Raw genomic sequence first — 18,919 nt, forward strand, 5'->3', positions numbered from 1 at the left:
CCTTCGCGGAATCCGGTAAGTTTTTTGCCGTTTTTTATCGACTGCCGTCGATTTTGGCCCTCGAGGCCTGTTGGCACTTACCGATCCCGCGGCTAAATTTGGCCCTAGGCCATGGCGACGGGGTTCCGTCGTTGTCCGGATTGCACCCGGACTATGTCAATCACAGACCCCCATAGGGTCTGTGTTTTGTGTTTGGGTAGTGAGCATGATGTCCTGACTTGCACTAAATGTGCCCTAATGACACCTAAGGGTCGTAAAGCCAGGATGGAGAAGATGGGGCTCCTCTTCCATGCACCCACCCCAACACCATCGATAGCATCGACGTCATCGGAACCGGCACAGTCGAAGTTGCACCATCACAGTCAACCCTCCGGTGACCGTCCACCACCGATGACTTCTCGGCCGTCGACTCCTGTCCCCTCCCCGGATGGGCGAGGAGATCGGAAGGATAAACATCGCCATCGGCGGCACAAGTCTCGGCCCGTCGAGGATCCACAGCCATCGACCTCTGCACAGGCCGAGCCACCGACAAAAAAGCCTCGGTCAGACCTGGCACCGTCCACGTCTCGTTCGCAGGCATCGAGGAAACCCTCACCCTCTCCGGGTGTGGGAGCCGTGATCCCACCGGTTACGGTGGTCCCTCCGGCTCTGCCTCAGCCTCCCTCTCCCGTCGAGCCGGGTATCGTTACCCCTGGTCTCCGGGCAGAACTGGACCGGCTGGTCCAGGAGGCCATCGAAAAAGCGATGCAAAGGTTCCAGCCTCCACCGGCACCGTCTCCGGCTTCGATTCCGGCACCGCCTCCGGCACCGACCCCGGCACCGACTCCGCCACCGAGGAGGGAACCGACCACCGAGCCTTTGCTGGACGCCCTAGCACCGCTACTACGCCGCATGGACGCACTTATGACTGCACTTCCATCGGTGATTCCAGTAGCACCGACTACACCATCATCTCCGACAGGATTCTCATCGGCAGGAGAAACACCGTTTCTGATTCCCCCGTCTGGGGTAGTCCCATCGGTGCCTTCGCATACCTCTCCACCGATCTATCCCTCGGCTCCATCGATTCCAAGACCGGCACCGATGCCGTTCCCAGTTCCGCTTGCAGCACCGATCCCATCGATGCCTTTGGATCCCCAACCAGGTCCTTCAGGGCTGCAAGCCCCACATGATCCTTATGATACCTGGGGTGATGATACATCTTCTGATACAGATTTGCCTTCACCACCATCTCCTACAGAGAGTAGAAAACGATCTCCTCCTGAGGATCTCTCCTTTATTAATTTTGTAAAGGAGATGTCAGAAATTGTACCTTTTCAGCTGCAATCTGAGACCGATGACAGGCACCAAATGATGGAACTGCTCCAATTTCTGGATGCTCCAAAAATCATCGCTTCCATCCCCATTCACCAGGTATTTCTGGATCTTTTAAAGAAAAACTGGGAATCCCCTTCATCTGTGTCACCAGTTAATAAGAAAGCTGACTCCACATACCTCGTCCAGTCAGCACCAGGATTTCAGAAACCTCAACTGGATCATCGCTCTGTTGTAGTTGAGTCCGCGCAAAAGAAGGCCAAGCGCCTAAAACCACACTCTTCCACTCCCCCTGTCAAGGACAATAAATTCCTGGATAGTGTGGGACGGAAAGTGTATCATGGGGCTATGTTGATATCTCGCAAAGCTTCATATCAACTTTACATGACTCAATACAACAGAGCCATCCTTAAACAGATGCAGGACTACGCTGACACGTTACCGGACCAATACCAGCCACAGCTTCAAGCCCTTCTTCACAAAGGATTTGAGGCTGGGAAGCACGAGATCAGAACGGCCTACGATATCTTCGATGCTTCCACAAAAGTCTCAGCTACTGCCATCTCAGCCAGACGTTGGGCTTGGTTAAAGTCATCCAACCTTCGCCCAGAGGTCCAGGATCGTCTAGCCGATTTACCCTGCTTAGGGGACAATCTGTTTGGAGAACAGATTCAACAAATTGTGGCAGAATTAAAGGATCACCACGAGACGTTGAAGCAACTTTCGTCTGTTCCATCTGAGATATCCTCCAAACCACCGCCTAAGAAGGACTCTAAAAAGTCTTTCTTTCGGCCACGTCGTTACTATCCTCCGTCGGCTAGGCCTCGTCCGGCTCGATCCTCCAGCAGACCTCAGCCACGTCAGCCTAGGAAACAAAGACCTGCTGTAGCCCCACCTCCTGGGCCTGCGGCGGGCCTTTGACTTCCCGGTACGGAGCACATGCCACATCCCGCTTCCCGACATCCCTGTGGGAGGTCGTCTGTACCACTTTTTACAGCGTTGGATACAGATTACCTCAGATCAGTGGGTGCTGGCCATTATCGCACAGGGTTACCACCTCAACTTCATAACTCTTCCGGCAGAATCCCCGCCTCTTCAAGCATGGAGTCTATCCAGCCATTTGACTCAATTACAACAGGAAGTGTCCCTTCTTTTGCATTCAAATGCTATAGAACCCGTCCCTCCCTCTCAACGGGGAAAGGGATTCTACTCCCGGTACTTTCTAATACCAAAGAAGTCAGGGGGGCTACGTCCCATTTTGGACCTTCGGGCCCTCAACAAGTACCTTCAAAAAGAGAAGTTCAAGATGGTAACCCTGGGCGCGCTACTCCCTCTGCTGCAAAAGGGGGATTGGCTGTGCTCTCTCGACCTAAAGGATGCTTATACCCACATTGCGATAACACAATCCCATCGCAAGTATCTGCGGTTTCTGGTAGGCCGCGACCATTATCAATACCGAGTACTACCTTTCGGTCTGGTATCTGCTCCACGAGTCTTTACCAAATGCCTCGTAGTGGTAGCAGCATTCCTCAGGAAGGAAGGTGTCCACGTCTACCCCTATCTGGACGATTGGCTAATCAGGGCCTCCACCCCTCAGATTGCTCAATCCTCCCTAAAATTGACAATCAACACACTACTCTCCTTAGGGTTTCTTGTCAATTACGAGAAATCTTGCTTAGTCCCATCTCAAACCTTATCTTTCATTGGGGCAGACTTGGACACCTTACAGGCAAAGGCCTACCTTCCGCTTCAGCGGGTCCAAACTCATGTCCCTAGCTCGCCAGCTCCAGTCTCAAGACACTGCCACGGCTCGCCAATTCCTCATTCTCCTAGGACACATGGCATCCTCGGTTCAAGTCACTCCCATGACCCGACTAGCCATGAGAGTAACACAATGGACTCTGCGACACCAATGGACTCAAGCTTCTCAGCGTCTGTCCTCCATAGTCACAGTTACATAAGCGCTTCGCCTGTCTTTAACCTGGTGGACGACTCAAGTCAATCTCCTTCAGGGCTTACCTTTTCTCCTACCAGATCCACAAGTAATCCTAACCACCGACGCTTCCCACATCGGTTGGGGGGCCCATGTGGACGATTTCCAAACCCAAGGGTTATGGTCACCAAAGGAAGCCGAACACCAGATAAATTTTTTGGAACTTCGAGCAATCCGCTACGCGCTCAGAACGTTCAAAGATCATCTATCGAATCAGATAATCTTAATCCAGACAGACAACCAAGTGGCCATGTGGTACATAAACAAGCAGGGAGGCACAGGCTCCTTCCTTCTGTGTCAAGAAGCTGCGCAGATTTGGGCAGAAGCCCTCTCCCACTCCATGTACCTCAGGGCCACTTACCTGCCGGGAGTGGACAATGTATTGGCAGACAAGCTGAGCCGTGTCTTCCAACCGCACGAGTGGTCACTCGATCCTCTCGTAGCGACCTCTCTGTTTCACAAGTGGGGTTCTCCCCGCATAGACCTCTTTGCGTCCCCTCAGAACCACAAAGTGGACAATTACTGCTCTCTCATTCGAAGCCAGCACTCTCGGCCGAGGGATGCCTTCTCCCTCAAGTGGACGACAGGTCTGCTCTATGCATTCCCTCCACTTCCTCTTCTGTCAAGGACTCTCGTGAAGCTTCGCCAGGACGGAGGAACCATGATCCTGATAGCACCCCACTGGCCACGCCAGGTGTGGTTTCCCATACTCCAGGATCTCTCCATCCGCAGGCACATCCCTCTGGGAACGGATCCGCATCTGCTCACTCAGAACGACGGATGCCTCCTCCATCCCAACCTCCAAGCCTTGTCCCTGACGGCATGGATGTTGAAAGGTTAGTCCTTCAGCCTTTTAACCTTTCGGATTCGGTTTCTCATGTCCTGATAGCTTCACGAAAGCCCTCCACCAGAAGATCCTATTCGTATAAATGGAAAAGGTACACATCATGGTGCACTTCTCAGTCCCTTGATCCCCTTTCCTGTCCTATCTCTAAGTTCTTGGACTATTTATGGCATCTATCGGAATCAGGTCTTAAAACCTCTTCCATTAGGATGCATGTCAGTGCAGTAGCCGCTTTCCATAAAGGTATAGAGGGTGTCCCTATTTCAGTACAACCCCTGGTAACACGCTTTCTTAAAGGCTTGCTCCATCTGAAGCCACCTTTACGTCCTCCGGCCCCATCTTGGGACCTTAATCTGGTTCTTGGTCGCCTTATGAAACCACCTTTCGAACCTCTGCACTCCTGTGACCTAAAATATCTCACATGGAAAGTGTTATTCCTTTTGGCTATCACTTCAGCTCGCAGAGTTAGTGAATTACAGGCCCTAGTTACCTATCCGCCTAACACTAAACTCCTGCAGGACCGGGCGGTACTCCGCACTCACCCTAAATTCTTACCTAAGGTAGTTTCGGAGTTTCATATTAATCAATCCATCATACTACCTATCTTTTTTCCCAGGCCCCACTCCAACTCCGGGGAACAGACTCTGCATACCCTTGACTGTAAACGAGCTCTAGCTTTTTATCTAGACCGTACAGTTCCTCACAGGAAGAGCACTCAATTGTTTGTCTCTTTCCATCCTAACAAGTTAGGACAACCTGTGGGTAAGCAGGCTCTTTCCTCCTGGTTGGCGGACTGCATTTCTTTTTGCTATCAGCAAGCTGGCATTCCTTTTCAAGACCGTGTAAAAGCACACTCTGTGAGGGCCATGGCGACTTCGGTGGCACACCTTCGATCGGTGCCGCTTCCTGACATCTGTAAAGCTGCAACCTGGAGTTCTCTCCATACCTTTGCAGCCCACTATTGTTTGGACAAAGCTGGAAGACAGGACTCCATCTTCGGCCAATCTGTCTTGCGTAACCTTTTTCCAACATGATGTACCAACACCCTTCCACCTTCCCGGTAGGGTGCGGATGCCCTTACCAAATTCCACCCCAGTTGTTGTGCCTGTTGCACGTCGTTGGGTGCATTTGGGGCAAGTCAGGACATCCTCAGCTCGGTACTCACCCATTTGTGAGGACAACCATCCTGCTTGTCCTGTGAGAAAGCAAATGTTGCTTACCTGATGTAACAGGTGTTCTCACAGGACAGCAGGATGTTAGTCCTCACGAAACCCGCCCGCCACCCCGCGGTGTTGGGTTTGTTTTGTTTTTACTTTTTAGGCACTGCCTGTAGCTTTGAAAATCAGACTGAAGGGAGACCCCTGCTGGCTGCAGGGTCAGTGCCTTGCTGGGCATGCCCAGTTAGGGGCCAGTCAAAGTTCTGTTTAAACTTTGACAGAAGTTTTCCGTGGTGGGGCTCCATCCTCGATGTCACCCATTTGTGAGGACTAACATCCTGCTGTCCTGTGAGAACACCTGTTACATCAGGTAAGCAACATTTGCTATCTCAATAGCCAATCCAACATTATGGAACAAACTACTTGAACCTCTCAGAACAGATCCCTCACCACAGAACTTCAAGAAATCACTAAAAACATGGCTTTTCAAAAAAGCATACCCAGCCGACATCTAATACCGCGACATCTGCACCATTCAATGCTTGCACCATTCCTCCCTCAAAATCTAACCCTAGCCCACCCTCCTCACCACTCTAAAAAAAAAAAAAAAAAACAACAACGGACCATCCAAACGAATCTACACTGCCAAAAGCCTAGTTTTTCTCTACGCTGCCTGTATATAAATGATACACCAATGGAGCTTGTTTATCCAGCCCTACTTTCTGTAACTATTTTGTTACTATCTATGAACATACATTAATCCACCACTATGTTTTATGCATGTATATACAATGATCATGTAACAGATTAATGCCTATTTAACAGTATATTACAATATATCATGTAAACCAATGTGATACCCTGAGTGAATGTCGGTATACAAAAATAAATAATTAAATCAACTTCCCCTATCTTTCTTAAATCGTTTCATAATAACAGCAAAACAAGAAAATAAACACGGCATCAGGCAAAAGAAAATTAAAATACAAATCAAGATAGCTAAACACAAACCAGAAATATACGTAGCATATATAACACTATTACTTACCCCTATCACGGCGGTCTGGTAAGTGCTATCTTACCCGTATTTCGTGATCACGTCGGGGGCATCAAAATGTTCGGGTATGCGCTTAATACCGACTCAAAGATATTTGTGAAACAAAAATGTTGTTATAGCAAGAAAGGCAAGTAATACAGAGTTTCTTGGGAGTAGCGGGCTTCGCCAGCAAACAGGGGAAGTCCCAAACTACTCAATTCTATCTACTTTACTTATATGCATTTTATCTTTACATCCTCTTTGTTTTTCACTTTGTTCTTCACTCTCCACGCCTTGGCTGGTTTCAACATTCCTCCAATCACACGTTGTTAGTTTCAGCTCAGGTTAATGTGTGTACATGGAGCTCTCCTTGTTCCTGCTTGTGCCATTCTTTATCATGCACAGCGTGCAAAGTCCAACAGTTCAGTCTCTTTTAGTTTTTCAGCATAAGCAGTTATATACAGCTGTCACAATGGAATCCAGTGTCCCAGAACTGCTCAATTCGCCTACTGACAGAGGTTCGGGAGCAGCTTCAATGGTGGCTACAGGAAAAACACCTAAGCAGAGGCATAAACCTATCCACACCGCAGTGGATCTTGCTCACCACGGATGCAAGCCTGCGAGGGTGTGGAGCCTACTGTCAGGGACTGACGGCCCAGGGACAATGGAACAAGGAAGAGGCGGGATGGAACATAAACTGCCTGGAAGCTCGAGCAGTCAGACTAGCCTGCCTACGATTCAGCCACAGACTCCGAGGTGAGTCCATCAGTCATGTCAGACAATGCAACGACCATTGCCTACATCAACTGACAGGGAGGAACCAAGAGCCAGCAGGTATCTCTAGAAATAGACCCCCTCATGGAGTGGGCGGAAATAAATATACAATTTTGGCCTCCCACATAACAGGAAAGAACATAAGAACATGCCATGCTGGGTCAGACCAAGGGTCCATCAAGCCCAGCATCCTGTGTCCAACAGAGGCCAAAACCAGGCCACAAGAACCTGGCAATTACCCAAACACTAAGAAGAACCCATGCTACTGATGCAATTAATAGCAGTGGCTATTCCCTAAGTATAATTGATTAATAGCCATTAATGGACTTCTCCTCCAAGAACTTATCCAAACCTTTTTTGAACCCAGCTACACTAACTGCATTAACCACCTCCTCTGGCAACAAATTCCAGAGCTTTATTGTGCGTTGAGTGAAAAATAATTTTCTCCGATTAGTCTTAAATGTGTTACTTGCTAACTTCATGGAATGCCCCCTAGTCCTTCTATTATTCGAAAGTGTAAATAACCGAGTCACATCTACTCGTTCAAGACCTCTCATGATCTTAAAGACCTCTATCATATCCCCCCTCAGCCGTCTCTTCTCCAAGCTGAACAGCCCTAACCTCTTCAGCCTTTCCTCATAGGGGAGCTGTTCCATCCCCTTTATCATTTTGGTTGTCCTTCTCTGTACCTTCTCCATCGCAACTATATCTTTTTTGAGATGCGGCGACTAGATTTGTACACAGTATTCAAGGTGCGGTCTCACCATGGAGTGATACAGACATTTTCCGTTCTATTAACCATTCCCTTCCTAATAATTCCTAACATTCTATTTGCTTTTTTGACTGCTGCAGCACACTGAGCCGACGATTTTAAAGTATTATCCACTATGATGCCTAGATCTTTTTCCTGGGTGGTAGCTCCTAATATGGAACCTAACATCGTGTAACTACAGCAAGGGTTATTTTTCCCTATATGCAACACCTTGCACTTGTCCACATTAAATTTCATCTGCCATTTGAATGCCCAATCTTCCAGTCTTGCAAGGTCTTCCTGTAATGTATCACAGTCTGCTTGTGATTTAACTACTCTGAATAATTTTGTATCATCCGCAAATTTGATAACCTCACTCGTCGTATTCCTTTCCAGATCATTTATATATATATATTGAAAAGCACAGCACCGGTCCAAGTACAGATCCCTGAGGCACTCCACTGTTTACCCTTTTCCACTGAGAAAATTGACCATTTAATCCTACTCTGTTTCCTGTCCTTCAACCAGTTTGTAATCCACGAAAGGACATCGCCTCCTATCCCATGACTTTTTAGTTTTCGTAGAAGCCTCTCATGAGGGACTTTGTCAAACGCCTTCTGAAAATCCAAATACACTACATCTACCGGTTCACCTTTATCCACATGTTTATTAACCCCTTCGAAAAAATGAAGCAGATTTGTTAGGCAAGATTTCCCTTGGGTAAATCCATGTTGACTGTGTCCCATTAAATCATGTCTTTCTGTATGCTCTACGATTTTGATCTTGAGAATAGTTTCCACTATTTTTCCCGGCACTGAAGTCAGGCTCACTGGTCTATAGTTACCTGGATCGCCCCTGGAGCCCTTTTTAAATATTGGGCTTACATTGGCCACCCTCCAGTCTTCAGGTACATTGGATGATTTTAATGATAGGTTACAAATTTTAACTAATAGATCAGAAATTTCATTTTTTAGTTCCTTCAGAACCCTAGGATGCATACCATCCGATCCAGGTGATTTGCTACTCTTTAGTTTGTCAATCTGGCCTACTACATCTTCCAGGTTCACAGTGATTTCGTTCAGTTCGTCTGACTCATCACCTCTGAAAACCATCTCTGGAACTGGTATTTACCCAACATCCTCATTAGTAAACACGGAGGCAAAGAATTCATTTAGTCTTTCTGCAATGGCCTTATCTTCCCTAAGAGCCCCTTTAACACCTCTGTCATCTAAAGGTCCAACTGACTCCCTCACAGGTTTCTTGCTTTGGATATATTTAAAAAAGTTTTTATTATGAGTTTTGCCTCTATAGCCAACTTCATTTCAAATTCTCTCTTCGCCTGTCTTATCAATGTTTTACACTTAGCTTGAAAATGCTTATGTTTTATCCTATTTTCTTCAGATGGATCCTTCTTCCAATTTTTGAAGGATGTTTTTTTTGCTAAAATAGCCTCTTTCACCTCACCTTTTAACCATGACGGTAATCGTTTTGCCTTCCTTCCACCTTTCTTAATGCGCGGAAAGATATGGACTGTGCCTCTAGGATTGTATTTTTAAACAATGTCCAAGCCTGTTGAACACTTTTAACCTTTGCAGCTGCACCTTTCAGTTTTTTTCTAACTATTTTCCTCATTTTATCAAAGTTTCCCTTTTTAAAATTTAGTGTTAGAGCTGCAGATTTACTTATTGTCCCCCTTCCAGTTATTAGTTTAAATTTGATCATGTTATGATCACTGTTGCCAAGTGGCCCCACCACCATTACTTCTTTCACCAAATCTTGCGTTCCTCTAAGAATTAAATCTAAAATAGCTCCCTCTCTTGTTGGTTCCTGAACCAATTGCTCCATGAAGCAATCATTTATTACATCCAGGAACTTTATGTCTCTAGCAAGTCCTGATGTTACATTTACCCAGTCAATATTGGGGTAATTGAAATCTCCCATTATTATTGCACTGCCAAATTGGTTTGCTTCCCTGATTTCTCTTAGCATTTCATCATCTGTCTGTCCATTTTGTCCAGGTGGACGGTAGTATACTCCTATCACTATACTCTTACCCAACACACATGGGATTTCTATCCATATAGATTCTACTGAGCATTTACTCTCTTGTATGATCTTTATCCTGTTGGACTCTATACCCTCCCGGACATAAAGTGCCACACCCCCACCAAGTTGATTCTCCCTATCATTGCGATATAATTTGTACCCTGATATAGCACTGCCCATTGGTTATCCTCCTTCCACCAAGTCTCTGTGATGCCAATTATGTGAATCTCATCATTTGCTGCTATACACTCTAACTCTCCCATCTTACTTCTTAGACTTCTGGCATTGGCATACACACATTTCAAAGTGTGGTTTTTGCTTGTTTTAACAACCTGCTTTTCAGTTGTTTGGTATAATTTGGAAATCATTAGCTTTGGTGATTTTTTACATATAGGCATATGAACTATGTTTGCTTTTGATGGAACCTCTTTGTTGGGATGCCCTAACTCTCCTGTTTCATTAGTATCTTTCAAGGATATATTTCTCCGAACCATGCACTGCAGAGTGACTGTCGGCTTTCCCCCTTGTTCTAGTTTAAAAGCTGCTCTATCTCCTTTTTTAAAGTTAGTGCCAGCAGCTTGCTTCCACTCTGGTTAAGGTGGAGCCTGTCCTTTTGAAAAAGTCTCCCCTTTCCCCAAAAGTTTCCCCAGTTCCTTACAAAGCTGAATCCCTCTTCCCTGCACCATCGTCTCATCCACGCATTGAAACTCTGGAGCTCTGCCTGCCTCTGGGGACCTGCATGTGGAACAGGAAGCATCTCTGCGGACTACCTCAGCAGAGAAAGCCTAGACCTGGGGGAATGGTCGCTGGCGGACACAGCCTTCCAGCTGATAGTAAATCGATGGGGTCTCCCAGCCATGGACCTACTAGCAACGTCGCAATGCCCGGGTCCCCAGATTCTTCAGCCGCAGACGAGAACTACAATCTCAGGGAATCGACGCTCTTGTCCAGAACTGGCCAGAGGAACGCCTCCTGTACACCTTCCCACCCTGGCCACTATTGGGCAGGGTCAACCACACCACAGGGGACTAGTACTACTAGACACCCTGGATTGGCCAAGAAGACCATTGTACGCGGACATGCGAAGACTATCTGTGGGGAATCCTTTATGTCTACCGCCATCCAGGGGCCTTCATCAGGGACCGATCTCCCAAAAAGACCCAATTTGATTCTCTCTTATGGTATGGCCCTTGAGAGGACTAGCCTAAAGAAGCACGGCTACTTAAAAGCCATGATTGACACCCTGCTTTGGGCATGCAAGTTCTCCACATCTCTGTCTTCCATACGCATCTGGAGATTATTCGAAGCTTGGTGTGAAGACAGCGGTCTCCTCCCGAGGACAGCCGAGATTCCCACGATTCTAGAATTCTTACAGGATGGTATGCAGAAGGGGTTGTCCCTCAAGGTTCAAGTCGCAGCACTGGCCTTACTCAGGTCCGAAGTGGACGGCATCAGACTATCAACTCATCCTGATGTGTCCCGCTTCCTGAAAGGAGTCAAACAACTCCTACCAGTACTAAAGTGGCCAGTTCCTCTATGGAACCTCAACCTAGTTCTAGACTTCCTAGCAAGGGAGTCCTTCAGACCAACAAGCGCACTGTCTCTACGTCTCTTGACCTTAAAGACAGTGTTCTTGATCGCAGTATGCTTAGCCAGGCACATCTCAGAACTTCAAGCATTATCCTGTCTGGAACCGTTCCTCAGGTTCACCTCGGGCACCATACAGCTACGTACGGTACCATCCTTCCTTTCAAAGTGGTTTCCCAGTTCCGTATGAACCAGACCATATCCTTACCATCACCAGATGAGCACAGGGATTCGGAAGACTCATGCCTCCTCCCGTACCTGAATGTTGGCAGAATCCTAGTCCGATAACTGAAGAGATCGGAATCCTTGCGCAGAACTGACCACCTGTTCGTTCTTCATAGTGGGAAGAAACAAGGGGAAGCGGCATCGCGGGCCACCATAGCCTGCTGGATCAAAGAAGTAATTAATGCTGGCTACATAGAGGCGGGAAAACCATTACCTCTACAGGTCAAGGCACATTCTACAAGGGCCCAGGCAGTCTTCTGGGCTGAAACCAAGCTGCTGTCGCCAGCCGAGATCTGTCAGGCGGTGACATGGTCCTCCCTACACACCTTCTCCAGGTTTTACCGCTTGGATGTTCAGGCCAGGGAGGATACAGCCTTCGCAAGGGCAGCACTAAGTGGGCCACGGGCAGCCTCCCACCCGGTAGGGGTAGTAGCTTTTGTGCATCCCATTGGTCCTGAGTCGATCTGGCTACACGCTAGGAAATGGAGAAATTACTTACCTGATAATTTCGTTTTCCTTAGTGTAGACAGATGGACTCAGCATCCCGCCCACGGCTGCTCCAGAAATCAAGAACCTTGGATATCAAATCTCGAGACTGAGCATTTCGGGTAAGCCACGGCCTACCCCTAGTTCAAGACACCCACAGTTGCCCAGGTGTCGGCGTTTATTGTTTGAGTGCACTGGTGGTCTCCAGTCCAATGTTTAAATATATATATATATATATATATATATATATATAATCAATTGAACCAGGTCAAGTGTAATCAAGTATTAAGCAACATATATCCACACTGGCTTTTCGAAGAGAATACTGAAGAGCTAAGCATGCTGCACGGGTATATGTAGGTTGACTTCAGCTTTGAAATCTGACTCCATCTCCCATCTGCTATCAGGAGAGCACAGTACCCATTGGTCCTGAGTCCATCTGTCTACACTAAGGAAAACGAAATTATCAGGTAAGTAATTTCTCCAATGTTATTGTTCTAGTATATTTTGAAGCTTTAGCAGTAGTACACTGACTAATACTATACTGGTTCCATGCATAGCATTCATTCATGCTAATAATGTCATTAAAAGAACTCTGTTTCTAGCTGCTGGGTGATGGGTCTAAACCCATATGTAGGAAAGGAAATTTAACAGGTAAGTCATCATTTCTCCTTACTCTTTTTCTATGATGCTTTACAATTTTTTGTGTTGTGCTGGTTTTATATTTTGTAACTTCTTAGTGTGGTTTGCCTTTTTTTTTTCCTCTTCCTGTATCTATATTCTCTGTTCCTCCTGCTAGTTCACAATTACTTTTATTAGTCTCCAGCTAATTGCACTGATCATGCAACAATTGTGAGCTAGGCAGAACTGAATTTTAACTTTGCTTGTGGAAGTAAATTAGCCGAAATATGGGTATGAAGAGATGTGGTTTCATATGGTCTAGTGCTGACTGGGAGGTGCCACATGACACTAGCTGGCATTAAAGACTGTCTGTTTAATTGCATCTGACAAAGTGGCCTTTTGTCCTTGAAAGCATGTGCTTCAATAAATTGGTTGGTCTGAAGGTGTCACCAACCTCTTTCCTTTGTTTCTGCCAATAATCCTGCCTTGTTTACTTTTACCTCAGATGCAGCTACTCCATCTCGTTCTAGCTGGGAGGAGGATGACAGTGGATATAGTAGCTCTCGGCGATCTCAGTGGGAGTCACCTTCACCCACGCCATCTCAACAAGACTCTGAACGCAGTAACAGGAGCAACACAGTCAGAGACAGTGAAAGACAGGACAGCATTAGGTGAGGATGGCTGGTAGGACGTAGTTTGGAGATTTCTAGTTTTCCTTGTCAGTGAAATAGCTATGGGGGAAGGCTCGAGACTGGTGGTGAGAATATCTGTCCCTCTATATCTGGCTGTGGGGAAGAGCTTTTGAACTGATCTTCATATTTTGTAGGTCAGGAAAGAGCCGATACACGGATGACACTCCACTACCAACGCCATCGTACAAGTATAACGAATGGGCTGATGACCGCAGACATCTGGGCTCCACACCCCGACTGTCTAAAGGGAAAGGTAAACTAGAACGGACACTGTTGTGCACTGTGAATTTGAGGTCTATGACTTGCTTCTGTAATCTGGCATGACCATGTGTTTTCTGAGTAGACTTAGAAGGACTTTGGGAGTAAGTGCTAGGCAGAAGTAGAAGTGGGAGTGAAGACGATGCTGGAGCTAAAACAGATATCTTTTTTCTCGTTTCTTATAGGTAAGCGAGAGAATGAGGTGGATGGCATTGCATTTGAGACAGAAGAAGAACGGCAGCAGTGGGAGGATGATCAGAGGGTTAGTATTTCTCATGTTAATTCATTTCAGCAGTTCATGTGACAGCTGAGGACACTTTAATCCTTTAATTATTTTTAGAGAATTATAGAAGTAAGGGGGCAGGCTTAGAGGAGCCATATACAGTGTACCAGCGCATTGTATGACAGTGGACTGGTGTGGTGATACATAAGGTGCTTAATGGGAGGTGTGTGACAGTATACCAGGATGGTGATCTTCTTAGTGTGTAAAGGAAGATTTGTGATAGAGTAATGATGAAGTTATATATGTGGCATGTGACAGCATACCAGCACAGGAATGTATGTTGTATATATTGGAAGACAAGTGACAGGGTACTTGTGCAATGCTTTGTGGTGCATGACGGGACTGGTGCAGTGATTTGTATAGCATGTGACAGTGTATTGATGTGATGTATGCTGTGAGTAATTGAAGGCATGTAATGGTACTGATGTAGTGATGTATGTGGTGTTTCAAAGAATCCACACACATTTGTATGCTATGTTGCACATGAGAACTTTTTTGTGCAAATAGCCCACAAACAATTAGAGGGAACATTGGTCAGGCTGAACTGGTGAGTGGATTTTAGAGCCCATGGTATGGGGTTCTAGAAGGATCTCTGCTGCATGGCTCTGTCTGCAGTGATCAATGAAAAGAGTCTATTAAAATAGGGGAAAAATCCCCAGGTAGCTGTGAATGAAGGCTGCTGGTGCCAGATCCCAATTGGGCCAGAAAAAATGGTATTTAAGATATGTTCTCTTGCTTTTCAGTTTTTGTGTTTGTATTTAGGGAGCAGGTTTCAATAGCCTGTGGCTATTTTACCTGCATTCTTTGCCTTTGAAAATGAGCAGGTGTAAAGTGCCTGGTTCTTTGCATCTGTCTGTGCAGGTTGTCGAGCCGGGGCAGAATAGCTGCATGCTTTGGGAAAACCCTTCTATACGTGCCATTTTCTTCCCTGCCCTGAACGCCCTCACAAGTATGAAAGTGGTAAAATTACATGTATTGTGGCTGCTGTGCATACATTTCACTGTCTCAGAATGTTGAGTCAGGTCATTTTACATGTGGAAATGGCTTTGAAAGGGCAGTAATAAAAGCAGTTTTATTATTCCCACCCTATCTATGGGTGCAGTAAGCTTCAACACACATACTTCCAGACAGAGGATGGTTTCCTGTGGCCAGGGATCGGATAGAGCCACAGGATGGAGCCATATATGAAACTTACGTGCGGTGTTTTGAGACACAAAGTTACCTGCAGGGAAAGCATGCACTAACCTGCTTTCATTATTGCTGCAAACCTCACGGATTAAAATTACATGTGGGATTTGCAGGACCAGGACCAGACTGATTATTGCTACCTTAATGTCACTTCCTCTTCTAGTTGTGTATTGGTGTCATTGTCTCATGGTTCTTTGGTCCATTCCTGTTCCATGTTGAGGTTTTCTGTTTATGCTCATTGTGTTCTTTCTCTTTCCCTGTGCTCCACTCCAGCAAGCAGACCGGGACTGGTACATGATGGATGAGGGATATGATGAATTCCATAATCCACTTGCTTATTCCTCTGAGGATTATGTGAAAAAACGAGAGCAGCATCTACAGAAACAGACACAAAAACGTATCTCTGCACAGCGCAGGCAGATCAATGAGGTATGATGGGAATGGGCAGAGGTGTCTGACTGAATGTAGTGAAGTTTCCTATCTGGGAGGGAGAAGTTTATCTCGGATTAGTTTGAGGAATATTTCTGCCTTGGGAGGATGTCTCTCACCAAGGTGGGGAAGCATCCTGCTGTTGGGGCCACCTCATCTGGAGAGCTGTCCTTGTTGCCAGAGGATCAAGGTATGGAAACGTTCAAGCTTGTCTGTGTGGAACTGTTAAGGGCAAAAAGGGAGATGCAAAGCAAATTGCATAGAATGGCAGTATGACTGCATCAACATCCCAAAAAAGGAGTAAAATTCAACCAGCATGCAACAGTGTTGGGCCTTTGGTACATTTTTCAGATATGAGTCTCTAGCAAGGGCATAAATCATAAGTATTGATCTCCTATAGGTGGAAAACTTGTACACGTGACAGCTGTGACATATCCTTAGCTGAATGGGTGGGGGTAAGGGCAGTGGAAGGTACTGATGATCAGAACTAGAATAGTATAGTCAATCAAATTTCTATAGTCAGTTAGGAAATATCTCGAGGCAATGCATTGTATACATGGACAACTAGGTACGCCAAATCTACCAACATTTACTATGCAACTGTTCCATCATCTGGAGGGCAGGTCCCATCTAAAGCATTCTCCATGGACAAACAAGACAATAATCAGCCACCTAAGTGGGTGATGTCATCTGCCAGTACCAAGATGGCAAAGTTCTCTTCGTGGTTAGAAAGACCGTCTTGGTCTTTCGAGCATGCCTGGGGGTTCCCACGCAGCCACCACTGCTCGAGTCTTTTCAGTCCTTTTTCCTTGCACTTGTGTAAAAGGACACAGTTTTACTCTCTCTCTTCTACCTGCTTGCTGAACCTTTTGCTTTGGTATTATTTTCTCTCTCTGTTATTTTTGTTTTCCGAATCTTCTCCAAAAAAACCAAAACTCTGTTATAAAAATTGTTTGACTTAGTTTCAGCCGTTTTTTTGTTTTTTGTTGCAATGGTGGACAAAAAAAACAGGCTTCAAGAGATGTCCCAGATGTTTCTATAAAATGTTTCCAGTGGATTTCCATGACCACTGCCTTTGTTGTTAAAAACCAGTGCATGATGATCCTAACTGCACTACTTGTGCTAAAATGTCTCTGAGGTCCTTAAAGTTGAGAAGTTTTCCTTCTCAACCCTCTGGGGCAGCGAAGAGGAAACAATCACCTGTTGAGTTATCACTGCCTAAAGCAAAACAGGCCAGAATGCTCTCGTGCTAAATGCCATGACTTGGGAAATTCTTGGCACAGATGACATTACCCCTCTATCAAAAAGGAAGAGAAATTGCATGCGTTGGTACCAAAACAGGTAGGTGCCTAGGGAGACCTGTCGGTGCTGATGGCTCCTTGGCATACGGAGCCAAAATGCCTCTGCTTCTCAGCACAGAAGTCTCGTTGGTGCCATTGACAAGGAAAGGACTCCTATCCTTGTTAGCATAATCACCTTCTCTGTGCCAAGACACAGATGTCGGCACCAACCAACCAAAAATCTTAATTTCGTCAGAATTTAAGCAGACTCTGCTAATTTTAATTCCAAAGCTGGATAGTTCTGCTGTAAGAATCCCTCATCCTTTTGAGGAATAACAGCCAGAAAAATGTGGTTTGGCTTTGTCGAAAACTTTCTCACATTACAAGCAGGATGGTAGTCCTCACATATGGGTGACATCACAGGATGGAGCCCAATCACGGAAAACTTCTGTCAAAATTTCCAGAACTTTGACTGGCCCCTGCTGGGCATGCCCAGCATGGCACTAACCCTGCAGCCAGCAGGGGTCCCCCTTCAGTCTTCTTTTTTCCGTGCAGCAGTAGCCTCGTGGTAAAGGAGCTCTGCACAGATTCCTGACAGGAATTTTCCTCATGGATTTACTAAAAGTTAATTTGCTCCACAGGGGTCCCTCCTTTAACTTTTTTCAGCCCGCGGTACTCCGGTAAGTTTTTACCCATTTTCCGTAGATTACCGTCGAGTTTGGCCCTCGCAGCCTACTGGCCATCGACCATACCGCGGCTCAATTTTTTGCCATGGCGTTGGGGTTCCATCGGTGCCCGGACTGTACTCGCACCATGTCTATCACAGACCCTCATAAAGTCTGTGTAATGTGTCTAGGAAATGAGCATGATGTCATGACCTGCACCAAATGTGCCCTAATGACACCAAAAGGTCGCAAGGCCAGAATGGAGAAGATGGAGCTTCTCTTCCATGCTCAAACCCCGACTCCGTCCATTGTATCGATGTGGTCAGAGCCGGCGCCAGCATCGACCACCGGCTGGTGACCGCCCGGCATTCACGACATCTCGGCCTTCGACACCCTCTACTCCCCCTCAGGACCGAGGGGATCGTAGAGACAAACATCACCATCAACACCGTAAGTCTCGGACCATCGAGGGAGCGAAATCATCGATCTCACCATTGTCCGAGCCACTGTCGAAGAAACCTCGTCCAGAAAAGGCACCGACCGTTTCTGCGACCGGGTCACCGAGGCAACCCTCACCCGACAGGGGATCAGGAGCCGCGACTCTGCCTTTAATGGTGGTCCCTCCGGCTATGCCTCTGCCTCCTTCTTCTGTTCTGGAGCCGGGGCTGCTTGCTCCAGGTCTCCGAGAAGAACTGGACTGGATGGTTCAGGAGGCCATCGACAAGGCGATGCAACGACTCCAGGTTCCTCCGATTGTGGAACCGATCACCGACACGATTCCGGCAGCGTTGGCACCGCTGCTCTCCAGGATGGAAGCGCTCATTGCCGCTTTTCCACCGATGTATCCCGAGTCTCCGATGGCTCCGGTGCCCTCCCCGCTTACATTGTTATCAGGAGAAGAATCACCGTTCCACATCCCTCCATCAGGAGTTCTGCTTCAGCCATCGATGCCGATACGTCCCTCACCACCGATCCAACCATCGGTGCAGATACGTCCATCGGCGCCACCGAGCCATCCATTGATGCCCTCGATGCCTGCGCTGGTGCCTTCGATGCCTTCATCCATGCCTCCGATAATTCCTTCGATTCCTTCGGAGCCTAGATCGGGACCTTCAGGTATCCCACCACCCTGTTCCCCTCTAGTTCCTAGAGGGACAGGTGCTGATCACATTGCGTTTTATATAAAAATACCTGGATTGATGATTCCTCGCCAGACACCGATGATTTACCTTCACCACCTTCACCCACTGAAAGTAGGAAGCGTTCTCCTCCAGAAGACCTCTCCTTTAT

General features: G+C 46.8%; 1 protein-coding gene across 4 annotated transcripts in view; it reads left to right on the forward strand.

Moving 5' to 3' along the window:
• The window catches only part of DHX38 (DEAH-box helicase 38), a 450,894-nt gene that overhangs the window by 158,429 nt on the left and 273,546 nt on the right, over positions 1-18,919 (forward strand). For all 4 annotated transcript variants that reach the window (XM_029608272.1, XM_029608271.1, XM_029608270.1 and 1 more), the window contains 4 exons: positions 13,340-13,505; positions 13,661-13,779; positions 13,970-14,046; positions 15,529-15,684. In XM_029608272.1, coding sequence (XP_029464132.1) covers positions 13,340-13,505; positions 13,661-13,779; positions 13,970-14,046; positions 15,529-15,684 — 518 coding nt within the window. The remainder of the gene's footprint in view (positions 1-13,339; positions 13,506-13,660; positions 13,780-13,969; positions 14,047-15,528; positions 15,685-18,919) is intronic.

This window comes from Rhinatrema bivittatum, chromosome 7 (genome assembly GCF_901001135.1).
Source record: "Rhinatrema bivittatum chromosome 7, aRhiBiv1.1, whole genome shotgun sequence".
NCBI classification, from domain to species: Eukaryota; Metazoa; Chordata; class Amphibia; order Gymnophiona; family Rhinatrematidae; genus Rhinatrema; species Rhinatrema bivittatum.